The sequence below is a fragment of the Callithrix jacchus genome, chromosome 7 (assembly GCF_049354715.1).
Source record: "Callithrix jacchus isolate 240 chromosome 7, calJac240_pri, whole genome shotgun sequence".
In the NCBI taxonomy this organism is placed as follows: Eukaryota; Metazoa; Chordata; class Mammalia; order Primates; family Cebidae; genus Callithrix; species Callithrix jacchus.
Genome location: NC_133508.1, coordinates 23,796,132 through 23,819,341, shown reverse-complemented (window position 1 = coordinate 23,819,341; position 23,210 = coordinate 23,796,132). Strand labels below are relative to the sequence as shown.

Genomic DNA, 23,210 nt, shown 5'->3' with positions numbered 1-23,210 from the left:
GGGAAACTACTTCTAAGAAGATTTATAGGAGGATGCTTTAAGTCACATAGCAGTGACAGAGCTGTCAAGGTTACCGCCACCTTCTGGCAGCTTCCAATGTGTTCTATGGGAAGAAGTTCACAGTCACCAAGGTGGATTGCCAGTCTGAGGGCAGCCTTCCACAAGAACTGGAGCAAGGTCCTACCACTCCTTTATCAGGAGGAGTGGCTCTCGCACCAAGCCTGCCATACAGCGGGTATCCTTACGATACTGAATGCTGCCGCCTGGGCCATGGATTCTTGTCCTGGCATAACTATTTTTCCCTTAAATCATGCTCTGCACTGTGTCTGCTCTTAGGCATTCCTCTGATTATAATCTGCTTATTCCTTAGTTCATGCTCTGTACTGTGTCCACTCTAGGCATTCCTCCGATTATGAACTAAGATATAATTATAGGTATATATGTAGGGAAATATTCTTTAGGCACTCACACTATCAACCATTATATATGGAGGATTATATAAAGGGATTCATCAAGCCCTATTTCTAAAAACTAATATATGATTATGTAAAGGATTATATAAAAGGAAATAGCTGAGTAGTAACACTGTGCAGTGAGATATTCCTCAAGCCCTAACCGTGCCAGGGTTCTGCTTAGCTCTCATTCCTCGCTGCCTATATTGGGGGTTTCCCACAGAGCTCTGGTTCAAGAGCTGATTTTTATGCACCTCCTCATTCAACCTCTCTTCCTTTATAGGTAGGAAGTTGAAGAGGCCAGGTGTGGTGGCTCCACAACTGTAATTCTAGCACGTTGGGAGGCTGAGGCAGGAGGACCACTTGAAACCAGGAGTTCAACACTGGGACAACAAAGCAAGACTCTATCTCTACAAAAATCAAAAGTAATTAAAATAAATAAGTAATGAAAGAAAATGATGGGTTCATTTTCCTTGTGAGGTAGGATGTGAGATCACAGGACGAGAGTGAAAGATTGCAGAGTGATATCAAAGGGGCGAGTCGAAGAGGGTTTGAAACTGCTGTGGCTGGGCATGGTGGCTCACACCTGTAATCTCAGGATTTTGGGAGGCCAAGGCAGGAGGATTGTTTAAGCCCAGGAGTTTGAGACTGAGAAACAGTGATATCCCATCTGTACTACCAAAAAAAATGAGCTAGGTGTGGTGGTGTGTGCCTGTAGTCCCAGCTACTCAGAAGGCTGAGGGGGAAGGATAGATTGCTTGAGCTCAGGGTCTGAGGGCTACAGCCAAGTTCATGCCATGGAACTCCAGCCTAAGTGACAGGGCAAGAGCCTGTCTCTAAATAAATAAATAAGAATGAGTTAGGGAATAAATGAGGCTAATCTTGAGGGCCTGTGCTGGATATTCTCTGGTTTCCAGGCCAAGTTGTCATTCTTCTCCAACCTGCTCTGGTTCAAGAGATGATTTTTATGCACTTCCTCATTCAGGCTCTCTCCCAGCTCTGTTGGGTTCTTGAGTTTGGTCAGCTGGAGGTGCCTGCAGGAGAGTGGGGCTAAACAGAGAGACCAGTTGGGGTAATTGTTTTCTGTTGGTCAGTTGCTGCATTCCTTTACTGAACTGAAGACCATAGCCTCAGCTACTTTCTTTTTTTGGGGGAGGAAGGCAGGAAGGGAGGGAAGGAGGACGGTAGGGAGGAAGGAAGGGATGAAGGAAGGAAGGAAGGGAAGAAGGGGGCAGGGAGGGAGGGAGGGAGGGAAAGGAAGGAAGGAAATCAAGCAATGAGAGAGACATTGCCGACCTGGGTCTAGAGGTTTACAAGTTGATTTTTTTTTTTGAAAGAAGGAAAGAAAAAATAATAATAATAATAAGTAAAGGAGAGGAAGAAAGAGGAAGAGAAAGAGGGAGAGTAAATGGAAATATTGCTTTATTCTGAAAAAAATTGGGTATTAATAATGGCCAATCAGTTTCATTTAAACTTATGAGTAGGTGTGATGTGGTATTGACAAGAATGTATATTTTGTGTATTTGAAGTGGAGAGCTCTATAAATATTTATTAAGTTTACTTGTTCCAGATCTGAGTTCAAGGCCTTGATATCCTTATTAATTTTCCGTCTCATTGAGTCTAAGTCTCTATGTATCTGGGTGTTAGGATCGTTAGCTCTTGTTGTTGCATTGATCCTTTTACCACTGTATCTTTATTGCTTTAAAATCTATTTTATCCGATACGAGATTTGCAACTCCTGCTTTTTATTTATTTATTATTTATTTTTGCTCTCCATTTGGTTGGTAAATCTTTCTCCATTCCTTTGTTTTCAGTCTTTGTGTATCCTTGCATATGAAACAGGTCTGGATGTAACATGCCGTTGGGTTTTGGCTGTGTCTTTTGATTGGGGGATTTAGTCGATTTAAATTTAGGGTTACTGCCATTTGATGTTAACTGGCTGTTTTATCCATTCGCCTCAGCTACTTTCTAGGTTTCGGTAATGTGCCCCCTTTCTCCTGCAGGATGAAAAGTGGAAGCTTGCTGGGTTTCCTTATCCCGACCTACACCTTTGTAAATCTTCCCTTCTTTCCTTTTTTTTTTTGAATAGAGACAGGGTCTCACTATGTTGCCCAGGCTGGTCTCAAACTCTTGGCCTCAAATGATCCTTCCCACTTCAGCTTCTCAAAGTCCTGGGATTACAGCATGAGCTACCATGCCCAGCTCTTCCCTTTGTTAAACCTTCCTCAGTTACCCTTTTTATGTGTGTCACCTGTTTCCTTCTGGGACCTTGCCTGGTCCTAGGGCCATCTGGGGTTGGAGGTCACAATTTATGGTAAAAACAATAAGCCTTGTGATTTGACTTCCCCTGTACCAAGATGCCCAGGTGTAAACAGAGAAAGAGAGTTATGGTTTAGCCATCTGCATAAACCAAGAGAAGAGTCAACTGAGCTGCCAAATTGGCAGATAATATTGAAATGATGTAAGCTTGTGATGGAGGAAGTGAAGAAAGGATATAGTAGAGGGCCTGGGAGAGAGCAGAGGAGTTATCCTATTCCTTACTGGAGGCTCTGATGGATCAAAAGGCAGGGGTCCTGGAGCGTGTAGGAGGAGATGAACCACAAGCTAGAGGTTGCAAAAGTATGGTCAGAGAGTGGGATTCTTGAATTTGTGAAAACAGAGCTGGTCAGACAGAGTTGGAGCCCACTTAGAGCCTTTATATGTCCCTAGGGCAATTACTATGAATAGGGGACCCTGCACGGGGTAATTAAAGAAGTGGAATATTTTTCTCCTCGCTGGAGGACTTAACAGTTGAATTAAGAAGGCAGATGAAGAGTGCACATAAAATGCCAGCTGAATAGAAGAGAGTAAGAAAAGATCTTCAGAGGAAGAAGCCTCCCCCAAGGCTGGCCCATTCTGAAAAATGTAGATGTCTTAGTCCCTTTTCTCTTGCTTATAATGGAATATTTTAAACTGGGTAATTTACAAAGAAAGGAAATTTATTGATTTATTTCTTACAGTTATGAAGACTGGGAAGTTCAAGGTTGAGGGACTGCATCTGGTGAGGACCTTCCTGCTTGGGCGGGGGACTCCCTGCAGAGTCCCAGGGAGGCCCAAGGCATCAACTGGTGAAGAGGCTGAATGTGCTTGCTCAAGTCCCTTGTCTTCTTCTTATAAAGCCACCAGTCCCTCTCCTCTAATAACTTGTTAATTCATGAACCCATTAATCTCTTAATCTATTTATGTGGGCAGAGTCTCTATGACCCAATCATCTCTAAAAGGCCCCACCTCTCAATAATGGGATTTACATTTTAACATGAGCTTTGGAGGGGACGGACATTCAAACCATAGCAGTGGAGGAGGTAGGACTTGATAAAAACTTTGAAAGACAGGAGCCTTTGGTTCTAAGAGAGCTGGGCACTTTAGGCAGGGAGGTTGTATAAGGTACATGGCCAGGCATGCACAAGAAGTTTTGGAATGAACCAGATTAGTAAGAGGGCAGAGTCTGTAGAGAGGAACGAAAAAAGAAAAGGTGTGTCAGGGGCCCCCATGACCGTCTCTAGGATTGATGACTTTCTAGAAGGATTCACAAGACTCAGAAGATAGTCAAATCATAGCTTTGATCCATTCCAGCGAATTCCTGAGCTTTATGAAGGCTCTGAGGTGCAAACATTTTGCTGCTTGGATTTTTGCTGCTGCTTTGGGATTTAGCTTTCTCATGCCTGCTAAGTCAGTTACTGTTCATCCTTCTGCTTTACAGCTTCTGTTATTTGATTGCTATTTTTTTCCTTTAAAAGTATTTTTTTTTTCTAGAGATGGAGTCTCTCACTATGTTGCCCAGGCTGGTCTTAAAATCCCCGGCTCAAACAATCCTCCTGCCTCAGCCTCCCGAGTAGTGTGGATGACAGGCATGTACCACCGTGCCCAATTTGACTGCTACTGACTCTTCCCCATTCTCTTAGTTCCTGTGTGTTTGTGTCTTTTTCAAATATCCCTACCACCCCACCACACCCCTGTCACTTCAGTGGGGATGTAGGATGCAGCAGATGTAATTGTGTACGTTTATCCTCATACCTATTTTTTTTTTTTTTTTTTGAGACAGAGTCTCGCACTGTTGCCCAGGCTGGAGTGCAGTGGTGTGATCTCGGTTCACTGCAACCTCGGCCTCCCAGCTCCCAGGTTCAAGCAATTTTCCTACCTCAGCCTCCTGAGTAGCTGGGACTGCAGACGTGTGCTACCATGCCCAGCTAATTTTTGTAACTTTAGTAGAGACAAGGTTTCACCATCTTGGCCAGACTGGTCTCAAACTCCTGACCTCAAGTGATCCACCCACCTTGGCCTCCCAAAGTGCTAGGATTACAGGTGTGAGCCACTGCACCCGGCCTACCTTTCCACCTTTAACTAAAGGGCTTGACCTCTCATGAACATTTCTGTTCTTCCCTAGTTCCCACTCTCACCATCTCCCACCTGGATGATTGTCACAGTATTTCAAGCCACCCTGGTCCAAAATTGCCACACTTAGCTCATTCTCTAACCTGCAGTGAAATAACTTTCCGATTGAATGATTATGGGAAAACCTAGGCCCTTTCTCCTCCCCTTGGAGAATGGGAAAGAATGAGGAAAAACCCATCAATGAGACATTCCCTAGAGTGAACATGACTGTGAGGTGAAGAAGCAATGTTATCTCACATTCAGGTTCTAGTTCTTTTGTGTTATCTTCTGCTCAGGAAGCCCCCTCTTTTTCCTCAAAGAATCAGCAACATAAGAATGACTTTGTGGTCTTGAGTTCCTGGTGATTTCGCATTGAAGGAGAAGAGAATGATTGGTGCTTAGGGAGAAGCTGTGCTGGGAACAGACTTCAGCCATAGGCAAGTGGGGAAATGGACAAGGTAGGAGAATAAAGTCCCCTCCCCCTGCATCCATACTAAGAATTAAAAGAAAAAAAAAAACAGGAATTGAATGGCCAGGCATGGTGGCTCATGCCTGTAACCTTAGCATTTGGGAAGCCAAAGTGGGAGCATCCCTTTTGACCAAGAGTTCAAGACCAGCCTGGGCAGCATAGTGAGTGAGACCCTATCTCTACAAAAAAGAAAAAGATGAAAAATTTTAGCCAGGCATGGTGGTAAGTGCCTGTAATCCCAGTTACTCGGAAAGCTGAGACAGGAGGATTGCAGGAGCCCAGGAGATGGAGGTTGCATTGAGATATGATTGCACCACTATACTCCAGCTTAGGTGACAGAGTAAGACCCTCCTTCAAAAGAAAAAAGATCATAGGGAAAATATTGAGATAGATAATTAAGCCATTTAATTTGGACGTAAAAGAAAAGGCAGAGCTAGAAGTCTAGAGGATTTTTGAACATCTAGTCTATTAATAACAACATTAAGAGAAAATTTTATTTATTTATTAATTTATTATTTATTGATTTATTTAAGACAGACTCTCACTCTGTTACCCAGGCTGTAGTAGTGTGGTGCCATCTCTCAGGTCACTGCAACCTCTGCCTCCCAGGCTTGTGCCTCAGCCACCTGAGTAGTTGGGATTATAGGTGTGCATCACCATGCCCAGCTAATATTTTGTATTTTTAGTAAAGACAGGGTATCTCCATGTTGGCTAGGCATGTCTCAAACTCCTGGCCTCAAGTGATTCACCCACATCTGCCTCCCAAAGTGCTGGGATTACAGGCATGAGGCACCATGCCCAGTCAAGAGGAAATTTAAAGGAAAGAATGTGTTCATTCAAAAACCCACCTCTCTAATATAATTATTTTTCTTTTTTGTTGTTTTATGTTCTGTTTTCACTCTTTCATTCTTTGGTTATTATAACTGCAGGCATTTTTACGTGGTCTTTATTCATAGGACATAAGTAATTTTGTGTGTTGCTTTTATGAAGTAGTACATGGTCTTCATAATCATTCATATGAATCATCATCCCCTTTGTATAAAGGGGAGAAATTGAGTCTTAGAAACTTGCTGATTGTCCTCATACCAAATTAAAGGCTAACGTCCCTTTGTCGGAGAGGCAAGTCCTTGGGGTGGAGTATTCGGTGGTTATGCTCCAACCCCTCAAATAACCCAGCACTCCACACGCATGACTACATAAGTACATTTTGCTTATGGGAGTTATGGGATCAGAGAGGAGAGAAGGTGTCACAAGCCAAACCCATGATCTTGGACACGTTAGTCCTGGTAACTTATTAACTGAGCTAAGCAGTCTGAAAAGAAATAAAAACAAAAGAAAACAAACTAAAGTACAAACTGTATCAAGCTTTAAAGGGATCAAGCTTAAAAGGGATCAGCAATACAGTAGTAAATGAGACAGTGTTGACGCCAAGATAGGGAGGGTACAATTAAAATTCATTAAGACGCAACAGGAAACTCTAGTCTAGGCTTGTTGCAGGTAAAAGGGACTTTGCCAATGAATTATTCAAGAAGAAATGAGCTGAATGAGGGAATCCTCTCTTGGGCTGGTGATGGTTCAGGCTTAGTTCGCTCTTTCTCCCCAGGTAATAGTATAACAAAAGTAACTAGGAAGCATATTCCTTTGTTACTCAAGCACTTTGTGTGTGGTTCAAACCACCTTGGCATTAGTCCTCTTATTATAGGCTGAATCATTTATAGTGATTTAGGAAAAAGAATATTACAAAAGTAATCTTTTATTTAAAAATTAATAACAAGTTTGAGTAAAGTTTGTGGAACCCATGTGAATTCTTCTTTCTATTGTTTTCAGCAAGATTTTAAAGCCATGTTAATTAACCCAATAGTTTTGAGCACCTTTTTGGGGGCCAAATGCAGTGCCCATTTTAAATATATAAAAATACATAAGGCTTTTTCCTCAAGATGATCATAATCTAGTGGTTTAATGATCCATCCCCGTATTTTCTTGTGATTTTTAAAAAAAATTCTCAGCATGGATACAGGGGAAGAGGTTTTATTCTCCTGTCTGTTCTCAGCACAGCTTAGATCTACCCATACACAACTTAGAGCAGGGCACCTGGCACACTATGACAGTGGCGGGACACTTTCCCAAGACCAGAAGGACACCTCCAGCCTTTTTTCCCATGGTGCAACCCCCTTTCCTTTTCACTTATTCAGATTATATGCAGTCTTTTTTTTTTTTTTTCTGAGACAGGGTCTTTCTCTGCTGCCCAGGCTGGAGTGCAGTGACACCATCATAGCTCACTGCAGCCTTGAACTCCTGGGCTCACTTAATCCTCCTGCCTCAGTCTCCCAAGCAGCTGGGACTACAGGTATGTGCCATCATGCTGGCTATTTTCTATATTTTGTAGAGTCAGGGTCTCTCCATGTTGCCCAGGCTGGTGGTGTTAAAATCTTGACACACCAAAGAGATCCACCTGCTTTGGGCCTCCCAAAGTGCTGGACTTAGAGGCATGAGCCAAGGTGCCCGCCATATTCAGTCTTTATGTCCTGGCTCTGCATCAGCTTTCCATGAAATACGCACTGGAGATTCCTCCTTAGGGAGCTCTCTGCTTTCTTAGAATTTAACTTTCTTCATATTTTTTATATTATTTGGAGTTTTCAAGCTATAAATCAGCACTTTATTGTAGACTATTTCATATGAAACTGTGTCACTTTACATGCATTAGTTTTGTCTTCTCAATTAATATGCCAGAAAGCAATGCCTTACCTCTGTCTTCCCTCCTGCACCTAACTTAAGGATAAATACTTACTACGTGATTGGGTCTGCCTTTCTGGTTTTGCTATCTTTGTTTCTAAAATCCTAATTTTTAAGTTCTCCCATTGATATCTGATGGCCAATTTATTTCATAATGGAAATTTATTTTATCACATCTGGATCCCCGATTTCTTAATTAAATTTAAATGAGCCTTACATTTTCTAGCCTAGATGTGATATTTCAAATCTAATACTGTCATTACATAATCACTAATACATTCTATTAGGAACATATAATTTTTACATTATATTTACATTAGTCTAATACATATTCAATACCTATGCTATGTATCCAGCTATGTTTTGCCGTGAAATAAAAAGATACACTTGCTGATAAGTAAGGAAGTAACAGTTAGAAACTACTTCCAGTATTTTCTTTACTTTTATTAATACTTGTTCTTTAAAATACTTGTTGGCTTGGTGCAGTAGCTCATGCCTGTGATCCCGGCATGTCGGAAGCCCACGGCAGGTGGATTGCTTGAATCCAGCAGTTCAGGACCAACCTGGACAACATAGTGAGACCCAGTCTCAACCCAAATTTTAAAAATTAGCCAGGCATGATGGTTCACCCCTGTAGTCTCAGCTACTCAGGAGGTTGAAGTGGCAGGATTGCTTGAGCCCAGGAGGTTGAGGCTGTAGTTAGCTGTGATCCTGCCACTGCACTCCAGCCTGGGTGACAGAGTGACACCCTGTTTAAAAAAATGTGAGAAAAATTGTAAAAGCACTTGTTGCTGCAGTTTTGCAGTGAATTCTGAGAAGACATTTTTCCTCTTGGCCTCTCTCTGGATTAGATTTCTAGCCCGCTTTTGTCCTTGGGGCCTTTTCAGCTCTGTCTAGACTTCCTATAGTTCATTCATCAGGATTCATATGTGGGATCCTGAGCAAATTACTCCATTCGGTTGAACTTTCTCTGAGCTTAATTTTCATGGGTGAAAAAGGGATAATAGTATTATTGCAGAAGATTGAGTTAAAAATGCGTATGAGAAATGTTTTCTGAATCTTAAGGACCTGTAGATATATCATCATCATCATCATCATCATCATCATGATTACTATTTATTAACACCATCAGTATCTTGTAATTTGCAAAGCTGTTTGAGAAGTTTGGCCTGATAGAACACTGGTAGATGTTACTACTAGTGGTCAGCTATGTCGGCTTCCTTCTCCTTCCTGAGCACTTGGAGAGATAGACCTTCCAGCTCCCTTTGCTGTTTTGTGGAACCATGGGACTCTGGTCAAGCCATCTCATTGCCAGTAACTGACTCTTTTTCTCTTCCCTTGGTAAAGTGGCTCATGAGGTCTGTGTTTTATGTTTTGGATGCTGCTGCTACAAAAGAATGAGCTTCCATCCTCTGGGTGTCTTAGTAGTTGCATGGAGTGGAACTCCGTGCCAATTCTGTGGGACTTGTAGTGTGAGTGAGAAACTAATTTTTGTTGTGTTGTGTCACTGTAATTTGGGATTGTTTATTATTGCAGCATAACATAGCCTGTCATAACTAATATACCATGATGGGCCTCAGGATAAATTCTAGATCTAGGTATGGCCTAACTACCTATGTATCCTTGAGCAAGAGGAATAAAGGAATAAAGTATACCGTCTTTTTTTTTTTCTTCTTTTACTTAAAAATAAATGTGTAGAGACAGTCTATATTGCCCATGCTAGTCTTGAACTTCTGACTTCAAGCCACCCTCCTGTCTTGGCCTCCCAAAGTGTTGGGATGACAGGCATGAGCCCCCATACCTAGCCCTTTAAAAAAAAGTAGAGATGAGGTCTTACTATGTTGTCCTGACTCGTCTGAAATCCTGGGTTTAAGTGATCCTCCTGCCTTGGCTCTCCCAAGTGTTGGGATTATAGGTATGAGGCACCACACACAGCCAAGTATACTCTCTTAAAGATCTTGAAGTCCCTTCAGCTCCAAAACCTTTGACACTGCAACAACCAACAGCAGTCCTATGCCAGTGACAAAGAAATGTGAACTTTTGTTCCAGGAATAAAGTAATTTCAAACCCCCCTCACGCTAGAAATAACTAAAAGTTTAGAACTGAAATAATGTTTGTAAATTGTTTCATGCACATACCTGCCCTTTCAAGAGAGTATATTAAACCTAGTTACATTAAAAGTAGTCAGTGAGCCATGATCATTATTATGAACCTTAGTTAAAATAACTAAATACCACTGTAAAAGATAGTGATGTCCTCAGGGTCAGTGACAAACATAGGTTTGTTTTCTAGTAATGGCCTAGACTTCTCATGTTATTTAAATTTCAGTTTTAGATTTCTGTAGTCTTTCAATGCCTTTGTGCATTACCATTTTTTTTTTTAAAGACAAAATCTTGCTATGTTGCCCAGGCTAATCTTGAACTCCTGGCTGCAAGTAATCCTCCTACCTTGGCCTCCCAAAGTGTTGGAATTACAGGTGTGGACCACTGTGACCAGCCCATTACTTTTCATCACAATCAATGGACTGATTCTCTACAATAGCCTAACTCCACACTTGAACTGTAGAAAGTTCAAAAAAAAAAAAGAAGAGAAAAAAAAGGAAAGTAGACCTCACATTCTGTGGGAATTGCACATTATATACATATATAGGGCCTGAATAAGAGGTTAGGACTGCCTAGAAGTAAAGCAAATAAGTTTTAGGCATGGACTCTGTAGCCTCTATGGGTGCCCATCGTTTTGCCTAATTTTTTATTCTCACAAATATTGCACAAAGATGAATTTCCAGGATGACTACACTCCGGCTAGACAGTGTGTTGATGTGTTTGATTTTCTGCATCAACCCAGCAGCACAGATTCCAAATTAAATTGCTAATGTGTGTTTGACAGCTTTAGAAATGCTTCTTCAGCTGTTGACAAAACTAATATTGTCTGGAGAACTGAAGTAATTTGCTCCTCATGACAGTTTGGTGAGGCAAGATGGCAAAATAATTAAGTAAGGAGACTCTGGAGCAGACATGTCTGTGCTCAGAGCCTGCTTTTACCCCTTGCAAACTGTATGAACTTAGGCAATAAGCCAACCTCCTGTGTCTCCACTTTCTCATTTTTAAATTGGGGGTAATTGACTGCGTAATGTATGAAGTGCTTTAAAAAGTTCCTGACACACCTTAGCAAATATGAGACTTATTGTAATAATTATTTTTTTCAGTCTTTTAAATGTATTTACTATGATTAATGTTAAGAAACAGCTGCAAAGAATATAATAGAATATTCTAATTTATATCATAATTTTTCGTTGGCCAATGTATTAGTCATGGTTCTTCAGAGAAACAGAACCAGGAGGGGGTGTGTGTGTGTATGTCTGTGTCTGTCTGTGTATATTATTTTAAGGAGTTGTTATTGTTGTTGTTTACAACAACAATATGGGTCTCATTCTGTCATCCAGGCTGGAGTGCAGTGGTGCAGTCACGGCTCGCTGCAGCCTTGATCTCTCAAGCTCAAGCAATCCTCCCACCTCAGCCTCCCAGAGGGCTAGGTTTACAGGTGAGAGCTGCTGTCCCCAGTCTTATGTGATTTTGAAAGCTGCCAAGTCCAAAATCTGTAGGATGGCCTGCAGGTTAGAGACCCAGGGAAGATCCAATAGTGTAGTTTAAGTCTGAAGGCCTTTAGGCTGAAGACTCAGGAAAGAGGCAGTGTTGCAGTTCAAATCTGAAGGCAGCATGCTGCAGAATCCCTGCTTGTTTAGGGGAGGACAGTCTTTTGTTCTAGTAGGGCCTTCAGCTGACTGGGTGAGGCCCACCCACATTATAGAGGGCCATCTGCTCTACTCAAAGTCCACGATTTGTAAGTTAATCTCATCCAAAAAATGCTTTCCCATAAACATCCAGAATAATGTTTGGCCATGTATCTGGGGGCCATGGCTCAGCTTAGTTGATGCATAAAATTAACCATCACAACCACATATACATTTTCTTTATTGAGTCAATATCTTTAATTGGTGGCTTAAACCAAGACCCAGCATTTCCTGATGAGAAATTATTGCTCACAGGGCTTCCTCTCTCCTCACTGATACATTGATGATGGATGCTTCCTTCTTCTTCATAAAGGATGGGGCAACAGAGCATTAAGTTCCCCCAGCCTGAAACATCAACTTTTCCCCATGGAGTGAATGATTTTCTGAAGCCATCATGCATTTCCACCTTGGATTAATCTCTCCTTCCCCTTTCTTAAAAGCAGCCAACAGTATTTTCCCACCTGGTTCTCTAGTGCTAACTCCTTAGGAAGTGCTCTTTTAAATAACTTATTTGGAGTTACTCATTGATTTGATAAATATTGATTGAACACCTACTATATTGAGGGCACCGAGTGGAGCCGCAGCAACATAAGGATGAATAAAACAGACCCAGTTTCTGTTCTAAGCATCAAAGTCAGTTATATTAAGGAAGCGTTTATTATTTCTTACGGCTTTCCAGAAAAGTCACCTAAGTTGGCCACGTGCAACTCTTAGATTTTTTCGGATATTGTATCTTATAAAAAAGTTTGTTGAAAGTAAAGGGAAGCTATTTTTCCACAGCCTTGATCTCAGGTTATAATTAAAGCAAGTCTCCGATATTGATTCACAAAAACTTTATTAGCAAGCGGGATCTAAGCAATTTTTGCAAGCTGTTCCGTGAGCTCCATGCCATCCTACCTTTCTGTTCGCTACCACCTGATAGAAATGGTTCACTTGAGGCAGATGTGATAACAGTTCAACAGCAAGATCCTAGGGCTAATTTTAGTAGGTATCAGACAACTGGAAACCAAAGGTTGGACAGAGGATTGGTAGGGAATCAAGCCCCATCAATCATGTCCCACCCCTCAGGGTTTAAGTTACAGGCCTTGTTAGAGTCTTACATCCTGTTCTTTTAAGAGTGGGCTGCTCTCTGGACTACTTTAGCTCACCCAAATTTCTTGAACATCTTTTTTTTTTTTTAATTTATTTTATTTTTCAAAGTAGAGTCTAGCTCTGTCACCCAGGCTTGGGTTCAGTGGCTTAATCACAGCTCACTGCAGCCTCAACCTCCTGGGTTCAAAGGGTCCTCTCACTTTAGCCCCCTCAGTGCCTGGAACTGCGAGCACACACCACCACACCTGGTGGTTTTTGTGTTTTTTTTGTGGAGGCTGGAAGGGTTTTGCCATGTTTTCCAGGCTGGTCTCAAACTCCTGAGCTCAAGTCATCTGCCTGCTGTGGCCTCCCAAGGTGCTAAAATTACAGGCATGAATTTCAGGCACACCTAGCCTCTTGAACATCATTAAATTCACAAATGCAAGCTGAATTCTAACATTTATTGTGCCCGTCAATAGACCACTACATTCACCAATAAAACCCCATTTCCAACATTCAGTAAATGAATGAGCACAGGGCAGCTTGTTCATCAAGATACAGTGCACAGTAGAGCTTGGTGTAGTCCTTTTATAATGTGGGCTTCCTGATTTGAGCAACAGTGAATTGACACCTTGGTTATAGCATAACCTGATTGAGACCTTGGTTATAGCATAATCTATGTAACTGACATGTAATACCTCATAGTGTAGACTGAAGGATGACCAAGTAATTTAACAGACATCGTAACGACAACAAACTTGGATTTCATACTACCATATTCTATGTCTAACATTCCTCTCTAGTTCTGAAAATTGCTAAATTTAAATTCTTGGTACTACAAGAATTTCTGAGACAGAGTTTGAAGCTGCAGGATGATAAGCGTTCTTAATATTGCACATGCAGAAGTGTTCATGAGACAGCCACGCTGACTGCCTGGTAAAGTGCGACTTGGTGGTACCTGTGGGCATGCCTTGACTCTGAGTCTAGTTGCAATGTAGACAGCTCTAAACACTATATTTTATCAGTTTATTTAGGTGAGACTACAGGGGAATATTCACACTAGCCAAAATCACATTTTCTGTCTACATCAAGACTTTCTTGGCATCTGTGTACCCAAGAACATGAATTAGTTATTTGCGTGTTGCCCTGTGACACTAGAAAAAGAACAGAGGAAACCAGATGGTCCTATAAGTCACTTTATCCAAGTTATTGTGGAAAAGCCTGATGAATGTCCTGCTTCTCAAGACAGTAGATCCTTCTAGGGTCTAATTAAATAGGGCCCCAGAAAGGATCTCTGCTGATAAATTCTAATTAACTACCTTATTTCACTAATTCTAAGATTCACAGTTTTCACATTTCTTTTTTTTCTTTTTTTTTTGAGACAGAGTCTCTGTCACCCAGGCTGGAGTACAGTGGTGAAATATCGGCTCACTGCAACCTCTGCCTCCTGGGATTTTCCTGCCTCAGCATCCCAAGTAGCTAGGACAACAGGTGTCTGTCACCACACCTGGCTAATTTTTGTATTTTTAGTAGAGATGGGGTTTTACCATGTTGAGCAGGCTGGTCTCAAACTCCTGGCCTCAGGTGATCTGCCCACCTGAGCTTCCCAAAGTGCCGGGATTACAGGTGTGAGCCGCTGAGCCCAGACAGTTTTTCACATTTGTAACATGAAATTTTGGTATATCATTTTGGTATATTTTTGAAATTGGAGTGTATGATACAACCCATGGTGTGTCAAGTTGTTATAATAGTTGGCAGTGTTTTTTCTAAGTGACACAGAAAATAAAGACACATCCTAAAGGATGCAATCTTAGATGGCATGAAATATGGTGACTCCCCTTGTATTATTCTCCAGAATTTGACTTGTGAACTGCCTCAGCCTAAATTCCAGCATGTGAATTACAGTTTTCCTAGGTTTTGTTTTGGGCACAAGGATCCACTCTGGTCATTTGAACAGGCTGGAGATCATCCAAAGTTCCCTCAGCAGTAAGTTACAATTCTTTCTCAGGTGGGCTCACTTCTGCAGATAGCTAAGCCCTGCCATTTGTTTGTTTGTTTGTCTGTTTGAGATGGGCTATCGCTCTGTCACCCAGGCTAGAATACAGTGGCACAAACACAGATCACTCTAGCATTGACTTCCCAGGCTCAAGTGATCTCCCTGCCACAGCCTCTTGGGTAGCTGGGACTCTGGGTGCTTCGCTAATTTAAAAAAAAAAAAAAAAAATTTTTTTATTTGCAGAGATGGGGTCTCCCTACAATGCCCAGGCTAGTCTTGAACTCCTGGGCTCAAGCAATCCACTTACCTCGGTCCCTGGAAGTGCTGGGATTACAGACCCAACCCAGCCCTGCCATTTTCTTCACACTCACTACTATTTCTTTCTCTCTTTTCAATTTTTTGTAGAGACAGAGTCTCACTGTTCCGCAAGCTGGCCTCGAACTTCTGGCTTCAGTGATCTGCCCACCTCAGCCTTCCAAAGTGCTGGGCTTATAGGCATGAGCCCCATGCAGGACTACTCTCTTTTAAACAGTGATGATCTAAACTAGCTCCATATAGAGGAAATCTTTTACTCCAGTGCTCACAGACATTTGGCAGCAAGGATCCAAATTCCACATCCACAGTTGTTCCTGCCCCAAACCCCCTCCCGGGCTTGTCATCTTGGTTTTCACCTTTAGTCGGGTGACAAACGCTTATTGATGGACTTTCACAGAGTGGATATGCTCTCTCACAGCAGCAAAATTTAAGACATTAAAATGATCTAATCTCAGGAGTTTTTCCATAAAGGATTTAGTAGCATAATATTGTCCTAAGAGCTTTACTGTGTCCTTTCCCAAGACTTTATTTAAGAATATTGGTTATGGATGAAGCATGACATAAAACAAGTTTATATAACAGAGCTTCCACCACATAATCATATATTATAGCTGGTGATAAAAGAAAAATAAACACTTCACATGTGATGACTCTCTAGAAAGAATTTAAATTACAAACCTAAACTGAAACCTCTTGGCTCTTACTAGACTATAGAACTGACACTATCAGACTGGAATATATAAATTACTATGTTTAGAGTCAGCACTTGACTCTTAATCAAATCCTCATGCTACTTAATATGAGATGTTATCACTTTTAATAACTGGTAGGTGGTATTTTTATATAAATATATATTCTATTTGTACATGTGGTATGTCAGAGAAGCACTTTAAATTTTAAAATTGTGCCTGAAGTCCTGTTAACAAGTAAAAACAATTTTAGATTATGAAATGTTTAATTTTTTAAACATTGAAAAATATATATATATATATATATTTTTTGAGACAGAGTCTCACTCTATGACTCAGGCTGGAGTGCAGTAGGGCAATCTCAGCTCACTGCAACCTCTGCCTCCTGGGTTTAAGTGATTCTCATGCCTCAGCCTCCCAAGTAGCCTCCCAAGTAGCTGCGTGCACTACCACACACAGCTAATTTTTGTATTTTTAGTAGAAACATGGTTTCACCATTTTGGCCAGGCTGGTCTTGAACTCCTGACCTCAAGCGATCTCCCTGCCTCAGCCTCCCAAAGTGCTGGGGTTACAGGCGCGACCCACCTCTTCGGCCAAAACATTGAAATCTTTAAACAATGTTTTCCCTAGTTGTGGTTTAGGAAGAAGGAAAATTCCTTCAGAAGCCTAGTTGGTATTTCTCTTGCAATTGCCTCATGCATGTACTGTGTGTTTTTCTGCTTTATAGATTACTCCCAACTTTTCTTTGAGAAACATTGGTTATCCAGTTTTTACTTGTGAGAAAACAGAGGCTCTGAAATGTTAAGTTACTTGCCCAATATTCTAAACTGAGTAATTTTCAAAGCCCATATATATTTAATGTTTACTGCAGAGATCATGAGCTTTCCACTAAAAACCATCAATGGATTTAGCATGTGATAAAAAAAGACCTGGATTTAATATGACAAATGCTTTGGCCAGCCAACTCCAGTTACTATAGGTGAGAATGTGATCTGAAATAAACAATTTTATAAGTCAGAACACCTGCGAGATAAAATACAGGTAACTGACAAGAAGAGAAGTATTATGTAGTTAACGGTTTCAAAAACAATCATCATCATAGCTTGGTCTCTTAGACACTGAAATCTGAAACTCCTTGATATGCTACAGCAAGGTTTCAAACAAAGATGTTTTGTTCAATGCATGTTTTTGTGGGATGGTGTAACTATGCAGGCCCTATCAGTCAACAAACGCTGCGCAGAGCTGACCAATGACTCATGAAATCTTCTGTGCGATCGCTCTCCTCAGTTTCAAACTATTCATTTATAATTGCACTAGCAAAATAGCCAACAGCTTGTCATATTCTTTACACTGTCCTGGCCCGGCTCTAAACAGATAGGATTTTTAATTTTAAGTTGGAATTTTAATCTTTATTTTAAAACATGTATATGCATTGTGGTAAAATATCACTTAGGAAAAAGAAAAACTATTGTAGATATGTAAATTTTTCTTTTAAAATGCCTTTTGATTATATAATTAAAATTCCCCAAATAAAGCCTGAAGTTAGATTTTTGAAATTAAAAACCTCCATAGAGTAAAAGTAACTCTTTTTCTCTTCTCTCTTCACCTCCCTCCCAAAAAGCAAGTCTTCACAGATGATTTTGGCATTAGTTATCTTTGACTTTAAACATTAAGAGTAGTGATAATGCTAAGAAAACGGTAGTTTTCTTTTCCTATTTTGAGCTTCTAATATCCAACTAACTTCTTTTTCACTTATTGTTGAAAGAGAGACAATAGGCCGACCACGGTTGCTCACACCTGTAATCCTAGCACTTTGGGAGGCCCAGATGGGCAGATTGCCTGATCTCAGGATTTGGAGACCAGCCTGCGCAACACGGTAAAACCCCATCTATACTAAAAATAGATTTAAAAAATTAGCCAGGCTGGCAGCGGGCACCTTTAGTTCCAGCTACTTGAGAGGCTGAGGCAGGAGAATTGCTTGAACCTGGAAGGCAGAGGTTGCAGTGAGCCGAGATCCCAAGATGGCACCACTGGGCGACAGAGCGACTCTGTCTCCAAAAAAAAAAAGAGAGGGAAGAAAAAAATTATTTTTCTATAATAATAAATTGAAATGCAGATGTAGTAGAGACAGTTCTAAACCAAACAATGATATTTTTAAAAGAAATTTAGCCAGTGTTTACGGAAAAACAATGGCAGTGACATATTGATATTAGAAAAGGTGCCTCCTATCAATTGACAATGGGTAATAACATAATTTAAAACAAAAGATGACAACAGTTTCACTCTCAAGTTCTCTTATTACTGTAAAAACTCAGTAAAATTGAATTCCACACTAGACGGCATAGTTTTAAGACCTAACGGCTTATATTCTGACTTCATTCAATAGGAATCTGTCTCACCTCTGCAGGTAAATACTCTGTCCAGGAACGCCTATGTTTGTGGCAGGTGGGGGCAGTTTATTAGGCCCCCTGCTCTCCTCTTACGATGGCCTTGCTCCGGGATCACTGGGCTCATTCTGTCATGAGCATAGTTATTAGATGGGTTCACTGTTTTTCCTCCTCCCTGAGGGGGACCTGTGGCACACGCTGGGAGGCCATGAAAGCCAAGGCCACCGAGCTGCAGGTCTAAGTGGCGCATAGGAAGTGAGAAGTTCCGGAAACCAAGCCCCTGCGAATGCTCAGGTCCACAAGGTAGGCTGAGCTCAGAGCCTGGGGAGTGGAGGAAGCGAACAGGGTCCCGGACATGGTGGGAGGCTGAAGGGTTATTTGCAGGGGTGCAGCCTTCCTTTGGGACATTACAGCAGCCTCCAGGCTGTGGGCGCCTAGTGGGGAAGCCTTGAGTCAGACGGGACAGTGGAAGGGAGGCGAGGTGGCTCCGGAGAGCGCCCCTCCCGGTCACCACTCCCCAACCCCTCTTCCTACTCGTGCTCCCTCCCCATCTCTTCCTCCATCCCCCACTCCTTCCCCCTCTTCCTTACCTCCTCGCCTCCCCCTTTCCTTTCTCTCTCCCCTTCGCCTCCCTCTCTCCCTCCACATCCCCCACCCTGCCCTCTTCCCAACCTCCTCCCTATCCCCTCCTCCCCGTCTCCTTCCCCCCTTCTCCCTCCTTCCTCCCTTCCCCTCCAACCTCTTCCGCACCCCCCTCCACCCACCCTCGTTGCTCCAGGCCCTGCCCACAGATTCCCTTGTTTCGCTGGTTCCCTGGGAGTCTCCATAGCAACGGACGCTGAGTTCTGGACTCCGACTCAGCCTTGGGCGCGGCTCTGCAGGAGGCTCACGTCTCAGGCAGCGATGGAGAGCTGGGGCGACACGCCTGAGACCAAGGGGTGCCGGAAGATCATCCAGGGCCTCGAGGCCTCTATTGAACAATTCCAGTTCAACCACAGGTGACCCGCAGGAGAGGCATCCCCCGCCGGTTCGCCCCGAGCCCTCGCGCCCCAGCCCTCACTCCTTGCCATTCCAGGGCCCTGGCTTCAGCCTCTGGGCTTCAGTTTTTCTGTTTGTTTTTCGAGGGGACCACTGTCCGAAAAGAGCTACAGTTTTCCCTTCTTCGGCGTATAGCTGGACACTAAGAGCACGGATTCCGAATCTTGGCCACCCGCTCACAGGGGCTGTGAGTTAGACTACTGACCTCTCTGTGCCTCACTTTCCTCAACGGGAAATCATCTAGCGCCTGTTTCATAGATCCTAGTGAATATTAAATGAGCTAATCTAGGGCACAGTACCCGTCTTAGTCCCCTCGGGCTGCTGTAACAAAACAGCATGGGCTGGGTGGCTTATGAGCAACAGAAATTTGTTTCTCCCGGTTCTGGAGGCTGGGAAGCCCACTGCCGATTCCGAGTCTGATGAGGGTCCCTTCTGCACATACAGTACCTCCTGGCTGTGTCATCACATGGCGGAAGCGGCAAGGGCGTTTTCCACTATCCCCCACACCTGCTCCCACCCTGCTTTTAGAAGGGCACTCATTCCATTTATAGGGCTCCACTTTCATGACCTAATCACCTCCAGAGCCCACACCTGCTAATATCATCATCTTGGGGGTTAGGATTTCAACATGAATTTTCAGGAGACACAAACACACAAACCACAGCAGAATCATGGAAGTGTCTGCCGAAGTCGTTATTTGCTATTCCTTGGTCCTTGTTTATAGCCCTTCCCTTTTGTAATCCTTTGCCCCCTGTGTTCTAGTTTTGTTGTTTATTTGGATAATGTAGCCTGATGTTTCTGGGAAAATGCAAATTTCTTTCTAAAAACCTTTTCAAATCAATAGGTAGCCAGCACTAGCTTAGCTGCTGTGGGAGAACTTAGAGTTGTTTAACGAAGGGGCCTCATGGTGCCAGGTGGGCTGGCTTACGGACAAGCCCCTCACACAGATGCAGCTCCAGGGTAAGAAGAAAGGACCGCAGGTGTCCTAGCCCAGCAGTGGGACTAACCCAGTGAGGCAGTGCTCCTGAGCTTGGCTTCCCCAGTTTCACCGTATTCAATGGGTACGTTTGTTAAAATGGGTCAGTCTAGTGGTGATTGTGAATAGCACCTATTAGAGGCAGCACGTGGTAAACACCAGCACACAGTGTCTACCCTGGTCTAGTGTTTGCTGATAGGAATGGTATCCTGCCCTGGACTCCTTGGCATTCCATGGTGGGGAATGCCACCAAAAAATTACACCTGCTGGGCTCAAGGGCAGACTGATGGTACCAGGTGCTCACTGACTGGACAAAAGAACCACTGATCCTATATTCATTCGCCTTCACCCAGAGTGCTAGGGTGACCGAGCCAGTGCCTGGGTGTGAATGAGAGAGGCTCAGGTGTTGACTGAAATCCTGGGATCTGAGGCCTGAGCATGCCAGGATAATGCACAGAGGAGCAGGGGTCTATAAAGCAGATGAAAGCCCTGCCTTTGTGGAGTGTGCATCCTAGTCAGGAACCAATGATGAACTAGATAAACAAGTAAACTATATAATAAGTTAGATAGTGGTTAGTTATAAGGAAGAAACCTAGCATAGGGAGAGAGAAGAGGGGTATGGGGGTGTGTGGGGGGGACCAAGTAGGGAGGGAATTGTGATTTAATTTAATTTTTTAATTTTTATTTTAGAGTCAGGGTCTCATGCTGTCACCCAGGCTAGAGTGTAGTGGAACAATCATTGCTCAGTGCAGCTTTGAACTCCTGGAGTCAAGCGATTCCTCCACCTCAGCCTTCTGGGTAGCTGAAACAACAGGCACATGCCAGCATGACTAGCTGTTTTTCTGCTTTGTTTGTTTTTGTTTTTTAAATACCTGTTCTTCCTGTGTTGTCCAGGCTGGTCTCAAACTCCTGGGCTCAAGCAGTCCTCTGGCCTCGGCCTCCCAAAGTGCTGGGATTACAAGAATAAGCCACCACACCCAGCCTGGACTGCAGATTTTAGATATGGTGATCAGGAAAGCCGTCACTGAGAAAATGACATTGGGGTGAAGACTTGATGGGGGAGCTCTAAGGATCTATCAGGGTACCAGGTGTTCTAGGCAGAGAGAACACTGGGAAGAAAGATGGTACCTAGATGTCCTAGGAGCAGCAAGGAGGCCAGGGTGGCTGGAGCAGAGAGAGGGAGAGTAGTGGAGATGCAGTCAGAGGGAAGGGGGTCGGTGCCTGGAGTGAGGGACTTTGGACCACCATAAGGACTTCAGCTTTTACTTTGAGATGGGAAGTCATGAAGGGATTGGGATAGAGGAGTGACAGGATTTGATTTATCCTTCAATGGGATGACTCTGCTGCTTTGATAACAGACTAAAATGAGGACAAGGGCAGAAGCAAGGAAACAGGAGACTATTACAATATTCCTCATGGAAGATGACCGTGGGGCAGCGGTGGTTGGGGTTGCAGAGAGACCTTGATGAACAGGTAGAATGGAATTGCCATTAACGCAGATGGAGAAGATAATGAGATGAACAGGTCTGAGGGGAATGTCATAAGCTTACTTTTGGTCATGTGATGTCTGCAGTGACTGTTAGGCATCCATTTAGGCTGTTAAGTAGGTAGTTGATTATATGAGTCTGAAGTTGAGAGGTTCAGCTTGGCTATATCAGTTTGGAAATAATTAGCACAAAGATGGTGTCTTAAGCTGAGAGTCTTGAGACATCAGGCAGGAAGTGAGTGTAGTTAGAGAAGTTTATGAGCCATGAGGCACATCAAAGTTCTGTGCTCATCGAAGAGGAATAAAAGGAAGCCGTATTCTTATTTAGCACTGAGAAGTATGCCACAGTGAAAGTTTAGCACACCTAATGCTATCTTCATTTACTGATTTATTATAGGCATAGGAGGGACAATTCTAGGATTCAGTGAAAAGACTCATTGCATTTTATTAACACATTTTCGTAGGTCTGTTTTCCAAAATAAATTAGGACGTTAATTTTGTATCTAATTTATTTTTAAAAGCGTAATTATATTCCCAAAATTCTGTTTTATGCATAACAACCAACTTATTATTCAGAAATAGAATTGCTGAGACTATAAATAAAGACTGTGTAGGAATCACTTAGCTAATTTGTTGTGATGTGGATTTCCATTCTAAGCATCGGGGTTGTTAGCTAAAATTACAGACATTTGGAATTGGAAGGGACACCAAATAATACATCTTCCTCTTTCACTTAGATTCTGAATGAGCTGGATCTTTTTGAATCAGTCACATAAAAAGTTAGAACTGGTGAAACCGTAGAGTCATGGGCTTATCCTCATCAGGGATTTAGAAGAAGAATCTGCCACTTCCGGCTTATGATTTTAGATGAGTTATTTACTTTCATTGAACCTCAGTTTCCATATCTTCGAAACAAAAAAAATTAGCATCTCTCTTCTAAGATCATGTTTAATATATGTATCTTGAGAGCATGGGACAAGTTAGGCACTCAATAGCTGTGTACTAATAATATTCGTAGACACTCTGGAGGAGGTATCTATAAAATTATTGGATCTGATTTTATTTACTTATTTATTTTTGTTTATTCATTTATTTTGAAATGGAGTCTCACTCTGTCACCCATGCTGGAGTGCAGTGGTGCTATCTCACCTCACTGCAACCTCCATCTCCTCAGTTCAAGCAATTCTCCTCCCAAGTAGCTGGGATTACAGGTGCATGCCACATGCCCAGTTAATTTTTTTTTTTTTCATATTTTTAGTAGAAACAGGATTTCATTGTGTTAGCCAGGATGGTCTCGATCTTCTGACCTCGTGATCTGCCCACATCAGCCTCCCAAAGTGCTGGGATTACAGGTGTGAGCCACTGTGCCTGGTCTTATTTTATTATTATTTTTTTAAG

General features: G+C 42.4%; 1 protein-coding gene across 7 annotated transcripts in view; it reads left to right on the top strand.

The window, feature by feature from the left end:
- The first annotated feature begins 19,166 nt into the window (after positions 1–19,166).
- The window catches only part of C7H10orf67 (chromosome 7 C10orf67 homolog), a 120,330-nt gene continuing 116,286 nt past the window's right edge, over positions 19,167–23,210 (top strand). For 5 of the 7 annotated variants that reach the window (XM_078332934.1, XM_017974103.5, XM_035306951.3 and 2 more), the window contains exon 1: positions 19,167–19,310. Coding sequence is in view for 2 of the 7 variants with exons in the window: in XM_017974103.5 (XP_017829592.2) it covers positions 19,216–19,310 (95 nt within the window). In the remaining 5 variants the exon portion in view is untranslated. Of the gene's footprint in view, positions 19,538–23,210 lie in introns of all 7 variants that reach the window. The other 2 variants (XM_078332933.1, XM_035306950.3) reach the window with 1 other exon arrangement.